The sequence below is a fragment of the Giraffa tippelskirchi genome, chromosome 2, assembly GCF_054371585.1.
Source record: "Giraffa tippelskirchi isolate mGirTip1 chromosome 2, T2T-mGirTip1v1.2.pri, whole genome shotgun sequence".
Classification (NCBI taxonomy): domain Eukaryota; kingdom Metazoa; phylum Chordata; class Mammalia; order Artiodactyla; family Giraffidae; genus Giraffa; species Giraffa tippelskirchi.
In genome coordinates this window covers 63,133,225-63,152,656 of record NC_137276.1, presented here as the reverse complement: position 1 = coordinate 63,152,656, position 19,432 = coordinate 63,133,225, and the positions used below count along the sequence as shown (strand labels likewise).

Below are 19,432 nucleotides of genomic sequence, written 5' to 3'. Positions count from 1 at the left end.
TGAAATGCTTGTTAGTAATTATTCATATTAAAAAAAAAAAAAATCCAGGGTTATTTTTCAGACTTACGAATGAGACCAGAAATGAGATCACTTTTATCAACCTACCTACGTGAGCTAACAGTAAGAGGTCCCATCAATCTAGAACGGCTAATCTTGGTCCTCATTTTACTTGACACTTTACTTGCAGTAGCTCAGTCACTCATTCCGTTCAAATTTTTATCCAAATATTACTTTCTCAATATTGTATTCCTTGATCATTCTATTTAAAACAGCAAGCCTCACCCACTTTTTCTAAACCTCCCACGTTTACCTGTTTTAATTTTCCCTATGGCACTTGTTACCAACAGTCATACCATATATTTTATTTATTTATTGTCTAACTGCACTCCCTAGAGTATGAAGTCAGAAATTTTCATCCTTTAATTCCTTGCTATACTCCAGCACCAAGAATAGTACTGACATGTAAAAGGCTATCAACAATTAGCTTTCGGGCTTCCCTGGTGGTTCAGTGGTAAAGAATCCACCTGCCAATACAGGAGACAAAGGTTTGATCCCTGGCCTGGGAAAGTCCAACATGTTGCAGAGCAACTAAGCTTGTGCGCCACAGCTACTGAGGCTGGCTCTATAGCCAGGAAACCGCAACTGCTGAGCCCGAATGCCACAGCTACCAGAGCCCACACTCCCTAGAGCCTGTTCTCTGCAACAAGAGAGGCCACCATGATGAGAAGCCCTCACACTGCAACTGAAGAGTAGCCCCTCTCGTCATAACTGGACAGAGAACCACACAACAACAAAGACCCAGCACAGTCAAAACAGTATATAAATAAATTTTTTTAAACTTTTTAAAATCTAGTTTTAAATGAATGAATGATTTTATATGAGTAGATCTTATTAAGGGAAAATATTAAGTCCCTACTCTTAAAGATGAAGAATCAACTTTCTGAGTGAAAATTTTTAAAGTAATACAACCAGTTCAAGCAAAATGAGACTAAACCTCATTCTTCTAACTTCAAGTAGGAACTGTTTTCTTCATACTACTTTCTGGATATCATCATTCCACCTCATACACATTGAACATCTATCCCTATAGCAACTTGAGAACAATTTACCATGTACCTGGCTATTATTTGCCTATAAACAAGTTTATGATATGGAGGAGGCAGTACCAATAAACCATATTTAGTATTATTTAACAAGCATGGAGTTGGGGGCAGAGGTCTCTTACAATTACTTTTAAGTTATTTTGGATTGGCCCAGAAAGTTTTAAAAAGTCTATTATAAGATCAGGTAAAGGCAGAGCAAAATCTTCCATAATTTGTTGCTGGAAGTGCAAGAACATCTATCAGTGACCCCTTAAACTAGACCAAAAGGAGAGATCTAGGTCCACAGTTAAACACTCCCAGAGGCAACTGGATACCAACCAAGTGATCAATGCAATTTTGAAACTTGGGAAAATGTGAAGAAAAAAGGAAAAGGAAAGTAGGAAAAGAAGTAGTGACTGCTTCTACATATGGTGATCTAAACACTTGATGATATAATGAAAGAGAGTCACTTTAGCATGGCCAAACTTGGTAACCACTATCATATTCCCACCTGTCATTCTTCTCAATCATTAACGGTAAGGCATCAATGCTGACAAAAGCTCTACCTCTTGGGTAAGGAATGGATAAGGTTTGGTCCTCTGTTCAGAGCCCACGATCAGTTCCAAAACAAACCAATAGAAAATTAGTTTCAGGACAGTTCTGTACAAACAAAGCAAATGCAAACTACAGCCCCTTTAGTCTTTCTCAACTGGGTTTCCCCAAGAATTAAGTCTTAATACTCGAAGGCATCAATAGCTCCTAATGAATTAACTTCTCTCCTACACATAGTATTAGTTATGTTACCATCCTAGAGAGAATTAAGAAAATAGCCACTCAAAATACTTTATGGCTCCGATGACCCTGTTTGAGAAAGGACAGAGCTCCACGGAGAGATGGCATAGCATAACAGCATAATAGTATGGACTCTGGAACCATACTATTTGTGTTCAAAATCCCAGCCCTATTATTTATCATCAATATGAACTTGGACAAGCTACTTAACTTCTCTAGGCTTTAGTTTCCTCTTCTAAAAGAGAATTAATAATAGTATTTACCTCCTAGGATTATTTAAGGATTACATAAATTATCTATCTTTATACTTATATCTTAGATACTTATATCTTAGTCTGACAGTATGAAAGTGCTATCTAACTGCTAACTGTTATTATCATCACCATTCTATTTGGGAGTTATTTTAGGTTACTGCCTGCACTGACCTATGAAGAAAGGCCTTGAGTCAGATACACACTTCTACCTTGAGCTACCTCCTCAGTCTCTGAGATCTGGGTACGAAGGTTGAAACTCTTCTCTATTCTGCCGCTTGTATTTAAGAGAGGCTGATTTCTCATGACCTAGATAACAAGGGAAAGAAAGACTTAAAGTCAGAGCTCTGCCTGCATCCACAGTGCATATGCAACAACAGATCTGGCTCTTGCATTCACTGGCATCATCTCCATGCCACTCTTTTTTAACCTCTTAATTACAGACAGCTTTCTCCATACACACTGAATATCCTTTCAGAATAGCCTCTGCTTGCATATTCTTTCTTTTCTTATTTTAATTATTATCGGTCTTGTTAGTAACAAGCATGTGCATCGGGGATGAAGCAGCCTAAGCCTGCCCAGCATGCATCTGTGGAGCCACAGCTCTGGAAGAAGCTGCAGCACAAAGCCCCTCTGTTAGGGCAGCACACTAACCCCTGTGTGTCCCTCTCACATGAGCACAAGGCTGGAACGAGCCTTCTCCTGTTCCCTTTTTCACCCTCCTCCCACCTTTCCCAGAGGGAGATCCTATTCACACCAAAGAAAGCCAAGAACATTTAGTTCAGCAATAAGAACAGGTGGTAGCACCAATAAGGAACAAAAACTGGTATTCTTCCAGTTGCTGAGTTCTATGGCAGAGAGGGAGAGAGGGCAGAAAGGGCCAAAACCCAGGAATCATTTTCCTCTGTGGGGTCCCTGTCAGTTTCATTTCAATAAATAGAAAACCCAACTTTGAGGTTTCTCTCTGCTCTTCTTCACAGAGTGAAACCAAAGAGGTGTTCCTTTTCATTCTCAGGAAAAGGCAAATTACTTTTTGTTTATTAACTATTTTCTTGGATGCAGTGCAAAAGCAACAAGACTTTAATGACTAAAAGCAGGTGCTTCCCCACCCATCTCTCTTGGATCAAGTAGCAAAACAATTCTACCCACATGAGCATATAATTATTTGGATTAGTAAAAACCATGTAAATAAGATAAAAGCGCCATAAAGACAGAAAGTCTTTGTACTTTGGCATGTACAAATGCAGCTGTTGCTTGAGATTTTTTTTTCTTTCCCCTAAAACACAGATTTTGTCTTTAAGCAAGGCATAGCTGATTATTTCTCTCTCAGAAGTTCCTAGCTTTGTACCAAAAAGAAGTCATGAGTAGGGAAGATACAGGTCAAGGAAAAGGGCTGTCACTAAATTTGATGCTTTATGGGCCCAAGGTTTTTGGAAAGTGCCCTAGTCGGCAGTCCAACTCACCTCTGAGAGGTGTCCAGCAATATTTTCTACAAAGGCATGACGCATGTTACACACTATCACTAACTCAATTCTCAGGATTTCTCTTCTTGATCTGAGCTTCCCAAATCTATAATTTTGGCTCTTAGAACTATCTTTTTTTCCCCCACACCTCCTGGAAATCATACACCTAAATAAATCATAAAACTAGATGTGGCCAATTGAGCCTGTTTATAAACACAATCCTTTGAAAGGAAGATAAAGGAGCTACTCCTAGTGGGTCACTGACTGCTGGAAGAGAGAAATTTCACCCTAGTTTTGCGTGTTCAAAAGAAAGCTGAACGTTTTTTTTTCAAGAGGAGAAAGAATGTTTAAATGTTTACCATTCTGGCACCCAAAACAGTAACACTGGATTTTTAACATTTATTGCAAAGAAGTTCAAACATATCAGGTTAGACAAAACGGCACAATAAATTTCCTTGTACCCATTATCCATCCTCAACAATTACTGGCCTGTGGCCAAGCTTATTCCATATATACCACCCACCCACTCACCCCTTTCCCAGGTCATTTTGAAACAAATACCAGACATTATCCATCTGTAAATATTTCAGGAGATGCCTCTAAAAAATAAGAATACTTCTAGTTTAAAACATAACCATAATACCATTACCACACTCTTAGAAAAACGTATCCAGTCAATTCAACAGAAACACTTGCTCAAACTTTGGGGGAGGCAGAGAACAGCTGGCCAGTTTCTCTCCTGGGATTCTTTAACCTTATGTCTTAAAATAGCCTCTGGACTTTCTAATTAGAAAATTACCCACATATCCTATATTAGTTCCTTTAAATTAAATTCAATTATCAATACCATTATCTCCCCACGAGTTTAGGGCTTTATTTGCACTCAGTTCAAAAGCTAAAACCTTGGACTTGCAGTGGTAAAGTAAAAGACCATCATAAACTACCTTTCACACTCATTCCTGCCACTCACACAAAAAAGACACCCACAAACACACAAAGGTAGAGACACAGATAGAAATAACCAGACTTCAAGATATTGGACAGGTAGACACAGAGGCATAAATAGGCCAGATTCACCAGGGAATAGTACTGTTTTCAGTGGGAAATCATAAACTAATGTTGAACTAAACTAAACTAAAATATAAGTCAATCTGCTAATTTTTGCCAAGATTAAAGATGTAGGACCATATAGATTACCAACAGTATTCAAATCAAATTTTGAGAATCAATATCATAACCATTTACCTCATGGGGAAATAAAAAATGGAACCCTTCTGGACAAGCACAAGGATTAGAGATTGTAAAAGTTTCAGGTTCTGCCATAAACTCTGGAAAGGAAAGAATCATGGTGATCTAATATATTTTTCCCTATAGTCATATCCTCTATTTGAAATATCATGTAAAATTCTGAACTCTAGAATTTCATTTTTGCTTTTTTTTTAACTTTATATTGGAGTATAGCCAATTAACAGGCGATGCTAGTGGTAAAACCTGCCTGCCAATGCAGGAGACATAAGAGATGCAGGTTGAATTTCTGGGTCAGGAAGACACCCTAGAGGAGGGCATGGCAATCCACTCCAGTATTCTTGCCTGGAGAATCCCATGGACAGAGGAGCCTGATGGGCTACAGTTCACAGGGTTTCAAAGAGTTGGACATGACTGAAGCGACTTAGGAGTAGCAGCATAGCCAATTAACAATGCTGTGATAGTTTCAGGTGGACAGCAATGAGACTCAGCCACACACATATAATTTTTAAAAGGATAAGAGCTTAAGTTTTATAGTATCCAAGTTATGTCAATCATTAAATTAACTCAGAAAACTTAGGGACATCCTAATACAACTTTAAAACTAAGAAAAGTTAGGGACTTCCCCAATGGTCCAGTGGTTAAGAATCTGCGCTTCCACTGTAGGGGGCACAGGTTCCATCCCTGGTCAGGGATCTTGCATGCCATGTGTGCAGTGTGGCCAAAAGTAAAAAAAAAAAAAAAAAGACTAAGAAAGGTTAACCGAAAGATCACAAAAATACGGTCATATTCCATAAATAGGCAAAACAATGAAGTTCAACTTAGTCACGTGCCTTAGACATAAGGACCTTGCTTACGTGAGGGCTGTTTAGTAAGAGCTAAAATTTCTGGGTAACATATAGGGCTGTTTATTATGAGCTAAAATTTCTGGGTAACATACTAGAAATCTAATTTCCTGGTTTACATAGTCAGTCCAGGATAATGGGTTTATTGTTTTCTGATAGTGGCAATGACTACAAGACAATGAAGAACTTTCTATTCCTAAAATCTACAGAAAAAACAAACAAACAAAAAAATGACCAGACTGTAATTCCTTACACGACTTTACTCCATATGTGTGTGTTTCAGTCCCCAGTATAGGAACAGCTACATGGTACAAAATCAAAAGGTATTGAGATTTGTTCCCTTAACCCTCTAATTTCCCCCCAGTTAACAAGTGAGCAATCAGCAGAACACAGACTTTACTGCTCCTTCACAATAGTCTTACTACTGCTCTACAGATACAGGCTTATACATTCCAGGACACCTTAACATACAAAAACCTATTTCCTCCATCCCTACCTCCATCATCACCACCACTCCAAGGCTTTTAGGCCTTATATTCAGTCTTAAAAAAAAAAAAAATCACTAATTGAGAAGATTTATTGGATTTAATCAATCAATGCAGCATTCTTCTTTGCCTATAACAAAAAACACTCTGTCCTACATCCTGGCACTGCAAAGCCTCTAGTACAATCCCTGGAAGGAGAACAAAATCTTTGTGGCATACTAAGTACAGAGGACGGATTTCCTCCTCTGGATTGAGATAAATAAATAAACCAACACCAAAGTAAAGTCATACCCTGGAGGCCAGGCAGATTCGATATGAGTAAGAGCTCTGGGCTATAGGCATGACAACAGTTTAGGTAGGTAATACTAGATGGGAATAAATTTGGTGTTTTAGAAGGGACAGGGTAATTAGCACACAAGTCCCTTCTATTTGCTGAATCAGAGTTGAAAGAAATCGTGGTTCAAAGTAAGCAGAAAGACTAACGAATTCTTCATTAATAATTTGCATGCAAGATTTTGAAGCTGCAATTACTTTACGGACTTAGTGTCAAGTAACACAGAAAAAAAAGCCAACAGTATATTTTACAGGATCAAAAGAAATGGACTATCAAAAATAGTCCATTTCTGTGGTTTTGTGTACAAACCACCAAAAAGTTCTGGACACACAACATATTCTACTGTACCAGTGAAGATTATAAGACACAGGACTACTGACAAACATTCATAGACCAAAAGAAAAAACAAAATAAAGACATGATCCAAATGTATCCACATAAGGCCAATAGTAAATGTATATTTAAGGTGCTAGGTGAAGTAAACAACTAGAGAAAGAGCAGGGATATGTATCATTCAGCCAGACTTTGAAGAGCAAATCCTTCATCCAAACATCAGATTAAGAGAAAGTTGGTTAACTTCTGACTCATCGAGGAACATGTTTGTGTTTCTTTTTGCCCTTAATAGTTGGTTCTAGAGATAAGCAATTATGCTCTAATGTAAAGAATTCTGACTTTATAGAATTGGCAAGTTTTGCAGACTATTTCAAATTCAGGGATTCTGGAGTCTCTTGTTTTAAAAAAATCTAAGAAATAAGAATTTTATGTATAAAACTTAGCACTAAAGAATGCAAACAGGTCATGAAGTATCAGCAAAAAGGAATTCTTGCTAGCCTCATCAAATATTATCCTAATTTTTAAATAGAGAGAAAAATATTTACAATTATACTCACCGAGAAAAAAATACAGAATTATGCCCACACTGGTCACCACCAAGTTAACATGTAACTTAACCACAGGATACCATATAACCGCTCTGCAGACAGAACCCTAGCCTTTCACTCTTTCATCAGCTGACCTTTACCATCAATGACTCCGCTCACTGTCCCCACTCCTACCCTTACTAAATGAGGCACGAAGGCTTAGATTAGTGGACCTACTAAAAAAAGTATGAGGCTAAATGTCACAATATGAAAATCTGTTAAACAGGACAAAGTGAGAGAGAATATAAGACAGAAAGAAAAAGGCAATATCCAAACTCTGTAACAAAAACACCAAGAACTACTAAAAGACTCAGGCTTCCCTAGTGGCTCAAATAGTAAAAAATCTGCCTGCAATGAGGGAGACCTGAGTTTGATCCCTAAGTTGGGAAGATCACCTGGAGGAAGGCATGGCAACTAAAAGACTACATGAATCCAGAAAAGCTGTATTTATATTAAGGTCCAGGCACTGAGCATAACACCAAGAGAGAAGCTGGGCCACCTTCCCCAAAACCCACTCAGCCATGCCAAACATTGTTAAGTCAATCACAGATCTACATAGAGAGAGTATTTTTAAAATTTCCTAATGAAGATAAATTCTTTAAAGAGTTCTGACAGGTAGATGTGGTTTGATTTAAAAGGGATGTGTTATTGTTTTATTTATTGTTATGTTATTGTGTTTGGGGTGCCAAGGGATCCAGACAGAGTGAATGACGTCTGCAATGCGGTATCTAAGAAGCAGGCATACTATGTGCACTATCTATTGTCATAGCTGAAACACAGTCTTGGGAAGGAGAGGAAGAGAAAAGGAAGTGTGAAATTAGTTTTTTAAATGTCTATAACCTTGCTTTTTAAAGTGATTTAACAGACAATTGGAAGCCACTCCAGGGTTATAAGAAGGGAGTAACTTCAAAATATCACTCCAGGGCAGTCTTAGGTTCAAACAAATAGTTAGACGTTAGAGATGGAAAGGCAATTTAAGGATGGCAAGGGGGAGTACTCTTTTTACTAAAATGGTGGGCAAAAAGACTTATTACTAGAAATATCATAGACCAGAGAGGAGGCATAAAGCAAAATGACGATCCCTGTGAGGGAATACAGACTATTTTGTTCCCCTCTTTACACTTTAGGCTTTCCAGATTGCTGTATTTTTCTATAATAAAAATCATCATTCAAATAAAGAACAAACATGATGGGTATATACAACCAAAGAATAATAAATAAATGCCCATGTGCTTACCACACAACTTAAAAAAATGGAAAAATTGAGTTTGAGACTCCCCAACTGATTATATCCTCCCCATTCCACCTTCCAGAGGTAACCATTATCCCAAATTTTGTGAAAATCATTCCTTTTTTCTCTACAGTTTTATCATATGTATGTATCCCTGAACTACTGTATATAAATGGAATCATAGTTTATCAGTCTTCAGTGGCTTGCTTTTTTCATTCAATGGGATTACATCTCTACTGCTCTTAGAGATGATAGGAAACCAATCATCTTAGGAAACCAATAGAATTACATTCCAATAAACCCACCGAAAATACATGTAACTTATCTACCAAATATCATAGCCTAGCCTACCTTAAACATGCTCAGAACATTTACATTAGCCTACAGTTGGGCAAAATAATCTAATACAAAGCCTACTTTATTGTAAAGTGAATATTTGATCTAATTTACTGAATACTGAAAGTGAAAAATAGAATGGTTGTATGGGTACAGAGTGGTTATAACTGTATTGGTTGGTTTAACCTTATGATTGTGTGGCTGACAGGGAATGACTGACTGTGGCTGACTGACAGCTCCTCATAGCTGCCCAGCAACGCAAGAAAGTATCATATTACATATCACTAGCCCAAGAAAAAATCAAAATGCAAAGTAAGGTTTCTACTGAATGCATATCGCTTTCGTATCATCATAAAATCAAAACAATCATAAGTCAAACCATCATAAGTCGAGGACTGTCTGTAATGTTTCTGTGATTAATTTAAGTTGATATATGTAGCTGCCAACTATTCATTATCACTACTATATAGTATTTTACTCTGGGAATAAACTATAATTTTTAATCCATTACACTATAGTTGGAATGGGTTGCTTCCATTTTTCTGTAATCATAGAAAAATACTACATTAAATATCCTCTAATATATCTTCTGGTGTGTATGTACCAGAAGTTTTCCACAGGGAATATCTAGGAGTAGAATTACGGAGTAGTAGGATACCTGTTACTTCAATTTTGTTTGACAAATGCAATGACAATTGATTTCCTAAATAGTGGTATCAATTTATACTCCAATCAACAATGTACATAAATTCTCATTATTCTACCTTTTAGATAACAATTTTATCCAACTTTTAAATTTCTACTAAGCTGAAGGGTATGGTTTAATTAACATTTCTTAGATTATTAAAGAGGGTAAGCCTCTTTCATATCCTTAAAAGTTAATTGGCTTTCCCATTCTGAGAAATGCCTATTTATGTCTTTTGTTAGTTTTTCTGTTGACTTATTTTATTTTTTACTTATTCTTCATGGGAGTTCTTCTCTAAGTGCTATGCTAGATACCAATTCTTGTTGATTATATATAATGCAGACACTTTCTCACAATTTGTAGCCCTGTATATTTACTGTCTTTATGGAATCCTCTGATGAACAGAAGTTCTTGAGTTTTCTATAGTAAAATATGTCAAACTTTTTAGCCTTGTATTTTTCAGGTCTTACTTATTAAGTCCTCTCTATCCCTTAGGCCATGATACCCCCTCACAGTTTCTTCTAAAACTTAAAAAATTTCTTTTTCACATTTTAGTCCTTAATTCATCTGAATTCTTACTTTTGGTATAATATGAAGTAGGGATCTAATTTCCTTTTTGTCTATACAAATAACCAATTATCTAAGCACATTTATTGGAAAATCTAAGACTATAATTTTCAAATTAAGTGCACAATAATTAAAAGAATGCAAATAATGTCATCTAAAACAAAGTATATGCAAACTAGAGCTTAATTATTTAACATTTATTTAGCACTGAGGGATTGAGAAGCCCTTCAGGGAAAAAAAATCAAGTTTTTAATCTTCCAATATAGCAAATTTGATAGCTCAGTTGGTAAAGAATCTGCCTTCAATGTAGGATACCCCAGTTTGATTCCTGGGTTGAGAAGATCCCCTGGAGAAGGGATAGGCTACCCACTCCAGTATTCTTGGGCTTCCCTTGTGGCTCAGCTGGTAAAGAATCCAAGTACAATGCAGGAGACCTGGGTTCGATCCCTGGGTTGGGAAAATCCCCCGGAGAAGGGAAAGGCTACCTACTCCAGTATTCTGGCCTGGAGAATTCCATAGACTATATAGTCCATGGGGTCACAAAGAGCCGGACACGACTGAGTGACTTTCACTTTCACTTTATACAGCAAAAGCGTCAGTGAAGGAAAAGAAATCTAACGGACAGACCAGGCAATGACATGATTGATGAGGAAAGCACCAGAATTCCAACACATCCTCAGAGCTAGAAAGTCCTAAATCATAATCTTTGATCCACTAAGCCCATTTACCTATCTATCATAAGCAACTGCTTCTCTGAAAAACTCCCAAGATACACCCTTAGCCCTCTAACTTGAAAAACAACTTCCCTTCTATAACTAGATATCTCAGAAGGTGTCCCATAAGGTCTGATGGTTGGTTTTCTTTATCTCTCTGACTTATATAATTGTATTTATTTATATTAAAGTAACAATTTGTCCCTCTGGAAAATGAAACATAACAAGACTGTGACAACCAATTCTCCAGAGTCCGGTCTGGGTCAGTCAAGAATATGGCACAGTCCTAACTAATCAAAGGTATGTCAGAGGGTCATGTAAGTGGCATCAGCATCATCTCTTCCTGGTACAGACAGGAGTTTTCTATCTGTAGAAATCTATCTGTAGAATCTGTATAAATTCTATCTATAGGAGATTCTCCTACCAGGTATTTCCCCAGGATTCAGATCTACCTAGCAAGTAACTTGCCCTGTTTTTTTGGTTTTAATGTCATGAATCAGACTTCCCTTGGACTTGATGGTCAAAGGACCATTATGTTTCTTGTCTATCTAAAATTAGATACTTAATGTCAATGTACCTTTCAGAAAATCAAGCCAAATGCTCTTTTGAACGGACTTCTGTCTGAATGGGTACAGTCAGAAACGTTACAACTTGTAAAAAATCTGGTTTCATTAAAATTTCATATTTAAACTCCTCAATTAACCAATAATTTATTTTCTTAATGTATTCTTTTTGTTTTTTTGCTGCACTAAGAGGCACAGGGGATCTTAGTTCCCCAACCAGGGATTGAACCCATGTCCCCTGTAGTGGAAGCATTAACCACTACACTGCCAGGGAAGTCCTCAATAATTTATATTCTATATTTTGCTAAGTTATAATGGTTGCAAACAAAGAGTTAGAAAAAAAAGATATTTGTGACCCTGGTGGCAGAAAGTTCAGAAGTCTCAGTCATCTCTTTCCAGAGATATCAGCCTCCCATGGACTGAAACTTCAAACTGATGTTGGCAAAAAAATTGTTTTGACTCAGCTGTTGCAAATTTAACTAGGAAATAATCCTGGAATTTTTTGGTTATAATTCCTGTTCTCAGATGTAGAAACAACTAAGTTAATAATGATCACAACCAAGCATCCTTGTGACAAACCAAGGATTCAGACTTCATGAGACTGAAAAATGACCCTAGAAGCTTCATCATCCAACCACAAATAATGCATTGTATATCTGGACCAAGGAAACAGAGAGGATACATGTTGGAAAACTGATGGAGAATGGGCCTTTTATACATCCTAGCTCCTTCTCTTTAGCAACTTACCTAAAATCTCTGAGTCAGAACTCTCTCGCATTACACCATTTTATTTGTCTCTAAATGAATCCTCAGCTTCACTTTATTCAGAAATGAAAAAATTGGAGTCAGATTAAAATAGAACCAATATAAAGAATCTATTACATGTGATAATGGGAAATATTGGGGAATGGGAAAAATGGGAAAATTTTAGTACTGGTTTTTCTTCATAGAAACAGCTTGTTGCTAAATTTAGCTTTAATAGACAATAGTTAATTCCATGAAAAACAGTTGATTGGTTGTTTTTTCAAAATGAAAATTTAGTATTAGCTTTTTAGATAAATACTCAAAGTCTAAGCACATGTAAATAGTACCCTATCACATTAAATAGAGTTGTATGGGCACAAGGTTCAGAGAAACAGAATACCAAGCAGTATTTCTTTGAAGCAAGCAAAATTAATCATACTTATCCTTTGCACTAAACCATAGGCACATAATGTAGCAACAAATTCTTTAGCATCAATCTGAATAATCAAACCACCTAAATATTGATCATTTGGCAACCTAATGACAGTGAGAAGAAACAAGTTTGAAGTATTTACCTTGAGAGCACAAAAGATGCAGGAATCTCCCATGCATTTGTGAGTTGTAAGCTGCCTAAAGCTACGTCGGAAGATGTCCAAGTGCCATAAAACCTGAGGAAAAGGGAAGATACTTCATTACACTACAAAAACTCCCCATTTAAATCAAGAAGTCAAGCAAACAGGTAATGATCACAGAAGACATCATTACTCTCAAGAGAAAAGTTCATTCTAATGTATCAAAAAAAGTCCAAATAAAGTGAAGTATCCAATCAGAGGCACAGATGACCATATTATGGAAAAAACACTAATTCAAACATAAAGTCGATCACACAGAGAAAATGTGGTATGAGATACATCAAATGTGATCCTAAAGAGGTATTTTATGGGTTAAAAACTGCATAATAAGGATTTATTTTAATGGTCCACACAAGAAAAGCAAGAATATTTAAAAACTTATTTAGAAGCTTGAGTTGTAGTGTGGAATTTTCTCTTTGTTAGATTTCTCCATTTTTGGACCTTTCTGAGAGAGGTGTGACCTCCTTAAGTCAACAGAATTAAAAAAATAACAGTAAAATCAACAGTGATAAATCTGTTCATAGAATGTAACTTTGATAGAAAGTGATGAAAACAGCACTTTACTTTTATGGTATTTCTCTCAAAAACCCATAACCCCAGTTTAATCATGAGAATCACATCAAATTCCAATAATGGGACATCCTACAAAATACTTGACTAGTACTCTTCAAAACTGTCAAGATTAGCAAACCAAGGAAACTGAGAAACTATCACAGCCAAGAGGAGCCGAAGGAGATATGACAAGTAAATGCAGTATCTTGGATTGGATTCTGGAATACAAAAAGACACTATGTAAAAAACTCAGGAAATCTGAATAAACTTTGAACTTCAGTTAAAAAAGAAACAGTGTAATATATAGCATGCCTTAGGAAGCTACTCTTATCTGGAAAACATTTAAAAAGCATCATATCTAAAAAGGCACTATACTTTAGGAGCACCAGATAATAGACACCTCTGGGGCATCTTCACATTGATACTTAGGTATCTATAGGTACATATTTCCAAAAGTTTGTTGAAACATGCTACACTCCCAAATAAGTAACACCTTTTTATAATAAACGTAATGGGTTCAATACACCTGTGGTGAACATAGCTTTCATATCATAAGTTAGAATATTAGCTCATAGAAACAATTATTTTTAACTTATAACATGATTATAATAGGCACTCCAAAACTATCAATGTCTTCAAGTATAAATATAGAAATATGTATATGTGGATAAATATGTTCTATAATTGAGTAGTGACAATGAATGAACTAAGACTGGTAAATGTTAATCATTGTTGAGCCTGGTTGATGTGTGCATGAAAATTCATAATACAAAATAAGTAAATAAGCTTGACAAGATTCTTGAACTACAAGTGAGAAAACTAAAATACTATTACCTGTACAAGGTCACAAGGCTAGTCTAAAGAAAGGCTAAAACTAGAACCCAAGTCTCCTAATTCCTAAGTCCAGTGCTTTTTATACCAAATACATTGCCATGTCTTTTCTTCTCTCATAACAACTTATTTTCTCATATATCTGAGGTGTAAAGCTAATACTTTACCCAAGCATAATTATCTTAAGATTTACTTTTACTCTGAAGAGGAGAGAAAGGGGAAAGTTATCACTTGAAAGTTAGACTGAGAGGGATGAACCTATCATACTATGGCCCTGATTGGGCAGGGCAGGCATACAGACAGTAAGCACTGGGGTTTTGAGAAAGCTAACGTGGCAACCAAGACCAAAAGGGAAAATTTAGAGTAGATAATCAACTTAGGGGAATTTATTTTCTACCAGCTCTGTGCAAGCATATCTAATCAGATAGTATAGGAGAGCTCAGAGGAAGGAGACAAAGAAGTGGGCAAAGACTGGACCCCAATCAGTATGCTGAGAGCCTGAATATTATGAGACAAGAATAACATACCTGAAAATCTTTGACTTATGGAAAGAATTTTGCTTTCTAGACTGGAGGAAAGCAACTAGAGTGATGAGACACCTTAGTCTTAAATGGAAAAAAAAAGAAACAGTAGAGACTGTTCAGGAAAAAAGTCACTAAACAAGTAGTACGATCTAGTCCACGTACCTCCCTATAGGCAGGTAAGTAGTAGTAGTTAGTTATTATTTCTATTATCATTATTAATCTCTTTTACAAATCAGGTAATTAAGACTCAAAGAGATAAAGTGACTTGCCTATGATCACAGAGATGAACTTAAAAAATGATCTTAGGCTGCTGACCTCAAACAGAGACTATCAAGTATTAGATTTTTAAAAGTAATCAGAAATAGAGCATCAGCAACTGAAAGTCAAAGTTCACCAAAAACAAATTATCCTTACCTGTAAGGCACTGTTGAGGAAGCAGCTGTTTTGTCCTGGCTCATTGCTGAGGCCTTTGCTGGGAGCTATGGAGGTTGAGCTTCGAGGAGCAAACATCCCCTGGACACTACCACGGCCCCCTGAAAAATAGTTTCTCTTCCAAGACATTACTGTTCACATTTAGCCTGAAAACAAGAGAAAATTTTGTATCTCTGGGGGAGTCCTTAGTCTTTGTTGAAGTCCTTAATATAAACAGAATCCAGAATTTAACAAATTTATGATGAAGGACTTTGAATTTACAACCTTTCAAACATCATATAGGTAGCTCAAGAAACTCAGGCATCCTTAGATCCACAAGCCAGAGCTGTCCTCAATTTGTTCCAAACAATGCCTAAAGTTTAACATGGCACAGCACAAATTCAAATAGAGAGATTCTTAAGTATTGCTTCCTTCTATTTTTCTTGAACTGCCTCCATAAAATCCTGGTGAAGTGGCTGTAATTCTCAACTCCAACAGAATCCAGGATCAGGGTAGAGTGTGTTCTTCAGGCTTGTTTATAATGCTTCCTGTGGATTGAAGATTTTCCCAACTGGAAGGAGAGGCAGACAGACAACCAAGAATCCAGCACAACTCTCCTCGCCTTCTACTGCCCTGTCCCATTGTCCCATCATCCTCTGAAGTAAAAACCCAGGTTCTAAGCAATGGACATAGATTTCAGAAAGCTAAGAAGTTTGTTTGAAATACATGGAGTGTCTGCTGTTGTTGCTCTGCTGCTGTTCTTTAATATGGCCCAAACATCTTCTATTGTTCCATCCACAACTTCAGAAAATCTCTTCTCTTTTCCTCCGTGACTAGACCAGCCAGCTGTGCCAGAGAGCTTTAACAGAAAAAAAAAAAAAAAAAAAAATCAAAAGCTTGCGTCACTTAATGACTCTACTAGCTTTGTGCTGCTCTGCCAAGATCAACGTTGCCTCACCTCTCACTATAAACTTGAAACCTTGGCAAACAATACACAGCCCTTCCCCCAACCAAAAAAATAAGCCCAACAACAACAAAAAGGAGAAACGCTCAACAGGCAGGGGGAAAAGGTGTGAGCAGCCTTACTTTCATAGGAGACTTTTCTCAAATTTTCTAGGAGAAGAAAGTTGATCTGGACAAAAATAAAACTCCAATGCGAACTTTCCACAACCAGGCTAAGAAAAAAATTACCAAGTAAACACATACCAAACTGGGAAATTGAAACAGTTTCTTTTGGATGTTTTGAGTACAGAAAATTTTAAAGGTGTTTTACATGCCCATGGCTATAAAAGCCTATTTAAAGGTGGGAGGGGCATGTTATCACTTTACTGAGTAAAGATGGCCCATCCCAGAGAAACCCTAATGGTGAGTAAACCATATGCTCTTAATATTCAGTCTAAAAAAATGAAATCTTCTTCTGCCCTGTTTGTTTGTATGTTACATTTTTTTTTGCCAGAGGATGAGAGAGATAATTTGGGTTACAAATCACTTAATCCTCAGATTATATCCAAGGCAGTCACCATCAGAGGCCATCCATTGACCAACATTAATCTTCAACTAATTAAAATGCCAAAGAAGCAAGAGGCAAAAATTTCCTTGGAAGAAAATGCTTCTAATATTCACCTTTAAGTTTTCCTATAAGGCTGCCAGGTCCACATAAGGAAAAAATTAAGAATGTTAAACATTAAATTTGGTTTCTAACAGTTGCCCAAGCTTCTCCTTTCCTTCTCACCATCATATGGATGACCTAAAAAACCAAAAATGCTATAACAGCTTAATCCTTCTCGGATCGCTTAGCACTATCTATAGTGTGTTCAGTGGAAAAGCTGAGGCACAGGAACATTAAATGGTTGCACAAGAATGTTCTTTCCCTTCTCTAAATTCCCAGACTATTTATAATCTACAGGTCACAATTAAAGTATTTGATTATACATTATAGTGTCATACTATTCTCTATTTGTTTTTATTACTCTTTATTTGTTTTATATGGTGTCAGTCATATATACTGACCATGACTGTATGAAATGGAATACTAGCTAGTGTCAGACATGTGCTAAACAATACCTACATTCTTTATTCAATCTTCATAACAGCCCAATTAGTAGGTATTAATAGTTCCATTTTACAGAAGCGTAAAAGGAAGCTTAAAGACATTAACTTGCTCAAATCAAAGTTGGTAAGTGGGAGACATAGAATTGTTTGACTACTTACTGTGACTTAATTATGCATTTTATTATACTATTCCAAAAGCTCCTAACACAGTGCTAGTCATAAGGAAGCGCTCAATAAATACTGCCTGATGATTAGCACGCATCACCAGGAAAGATCCCACATCTCCCACACAAACTACAAGACCCTCAACTCTCTACACACAGCCTCATACACACCCCACTGGAGGCCACTAAGCAATTTCCAACAAGCCATGCAGCATTCCTTCAGCTTAACTGCTGCAAAGGAATGACAAGTACCAAGCCTCCACTCTGCTCAAAGCCAAAAGAACTTGGCAGCAGTATCCACGTGACGAGCTCACTGAAACTCAGCCTGCCCTATGATACACACCCTTGAGTTCAGGGAGCAAAAGGAAAAAAGGCAGTAGCAGTAAAAGATTCTCAGGCTCTGAATGGCAGCACTATGTAGGGTAAGGCAAAAAGCTCTCACACTTGAATTAGGTGTGTCAGAAACTAGAGGTGAGAGCCAAAAAGAACAAAGCCAAGAGGGGCAGTAACAAATGCTCCAAAGAAACAATGATGACAAAATATTTCAATTAAATTGCAGGTCTTGCACCAAACAATATAATCCATCTACGAAAGATACATGAGAAAGTAAATAAAGAAGTCTACCCACAAAGCCCTAACAACCTATTTTGGGGAGTGGGGGACGCACTGCACAGCATGCGGAATCTCAGTTCCTGGACCAGGGATGGAGCCTGTGCTCACCCACGCAGTCTTAACACCACACCACCAGGAAGTCTTGGATTTATCTAACAACCTTCTTTTTTATTTTTTTTAGCAGTTTATATATTTTTATTATTTTTGTTTGCACTGGGTCTTCGTTGCTGTGCCTGGGCTTTTCTCTAGTTGTGGTGAGAAGGGTCTACGCTCTAGTTGCAATGCTGGAACTTCTCACTGCAGTGGCTTCTCTTACTGTAGAGTACAGGCTTTAAGCACATGGGCTTCAGTAGCTGTAGCATGCAGGCTCAGTAGTTGAAGCACACAGGCTTAGTTGCTCTGCGGCATGTGGAATCTTCCCAGACCAGGGATTGAACCCATGTGCCCTAGATTGGCAGGCAGATTCCTATCCACTGTACTACCAGGGAAGTCCCTAACAACAAATTTTTAAAAGAAAAAGAACTTCCTAGGCAATACTGAAGTATTTTAGGGGTAAAAGAGCATAATGTCTGCAACTTACTCTGAAATGATTCAGAAAAAAAGACTTGTGCGTATGTGTGCATACTTATGTATACATGGAGAAAGAAGGAGAGAGAAAATAATAAATTGAAAACAGCAAAATGTTACCAATAAATAAATCTGGCTGAAGGGTATATGGAAATTCTTTGTTCCATTTCGTAAAACTTGTTTATGTTTTTAATTATTTTCGTAAGTTGAAAAGGAACTGGTATCTGCAAATAATAAAACAATTTAAAATTACATAAGAAAATATAAAAAATATATAGCTATGTGGCCAGATTAAAAGGAAATAAGTGTTAGTCACTTAGTCGTATCCTACTGTTTGTGACCCCACGGACTATAGCCCACCAGGCTCCTCATCCATGGAATTCTCCAAGCAAGAATACTGGAGTGGGTTGCTATGTCCTTCTCCAAAAAGGAAATAAGGCTGGAATACTATTTCTATGAAAAAGAGAGTTTGAAATACAATATAAGGTCAAGTTGTTGTAAGGAGTAAATGATGTAATTATGATATTGGGGCTTCCCAGGTGGTACAGTGGTGAAGAATCCACTTGCCAATACAGGAGACATAAGAGACAAGGGTTTCATCTCTGGGTCAGGAAGATTCCCTGGAGTTGGAAATGGCAACCCACTCCAGTATTCTTGCTTGGAAAATTCCATGGACAGAGGAGTCTGGTGGGTTGGAGTCCATGGGGTCCAAAGAGTTGGACATGGCTGAGTGATTGAGCACATATATACACACAAACACAGCTACGATATTATTAAGAGGACTAGGACAAGACTTGTAGTTGGAAAATATGGGCTCAATTTCCACATTTT

At 37.1% G+C, this 19,432-nt stretch overlaps 1 protein-coding gene across 17 annotated transcripts in view; it reads right to left on the bottom strand.

The window, feature by feature from the left end:
- USP54 (ubiquitin specific peptidase 54) overlaps positions 1 to 16,042 on the bottom strand; it is a 58,768-nt gene extending 42,726 nt beyond the window's left edge. For 10 of the 17 annotated variants that reach the window (XR_014075798.1, XM_081565419.1, XM_081565433.1 and 7 more), the window contains exons 1-2: positions 15,210 to 16,042; positions 12,832 to 12,924 (exon numbers count right to left, since the gene is read on the bottom strand). Coding sequence is in view for 13 of the 17 variants with exons in the window: in XM_081565419.1 (XP_081421545.1) it covers positions 12,832 to 12,924; positions 15,210 to 15,356 (240 nt within the window). In the remaining 4 variants the exon portion in view is untranslated. Of the gene's footprint in view, positions 1 to 2,299; positions 2,435 to 12,259; positions 12,331 to 12,831; positions 12,925 to 15,209 lie in introns of all 17 variants that reach the window. The other 7 variants (XM_081565426.1, XM_081565442.1, XM_081565545.1 and 4 more) reach the window with 3 other exon arrangements.
- Positions 16,043 to 19,432: the final 3,390 nt, after the last annotated feature.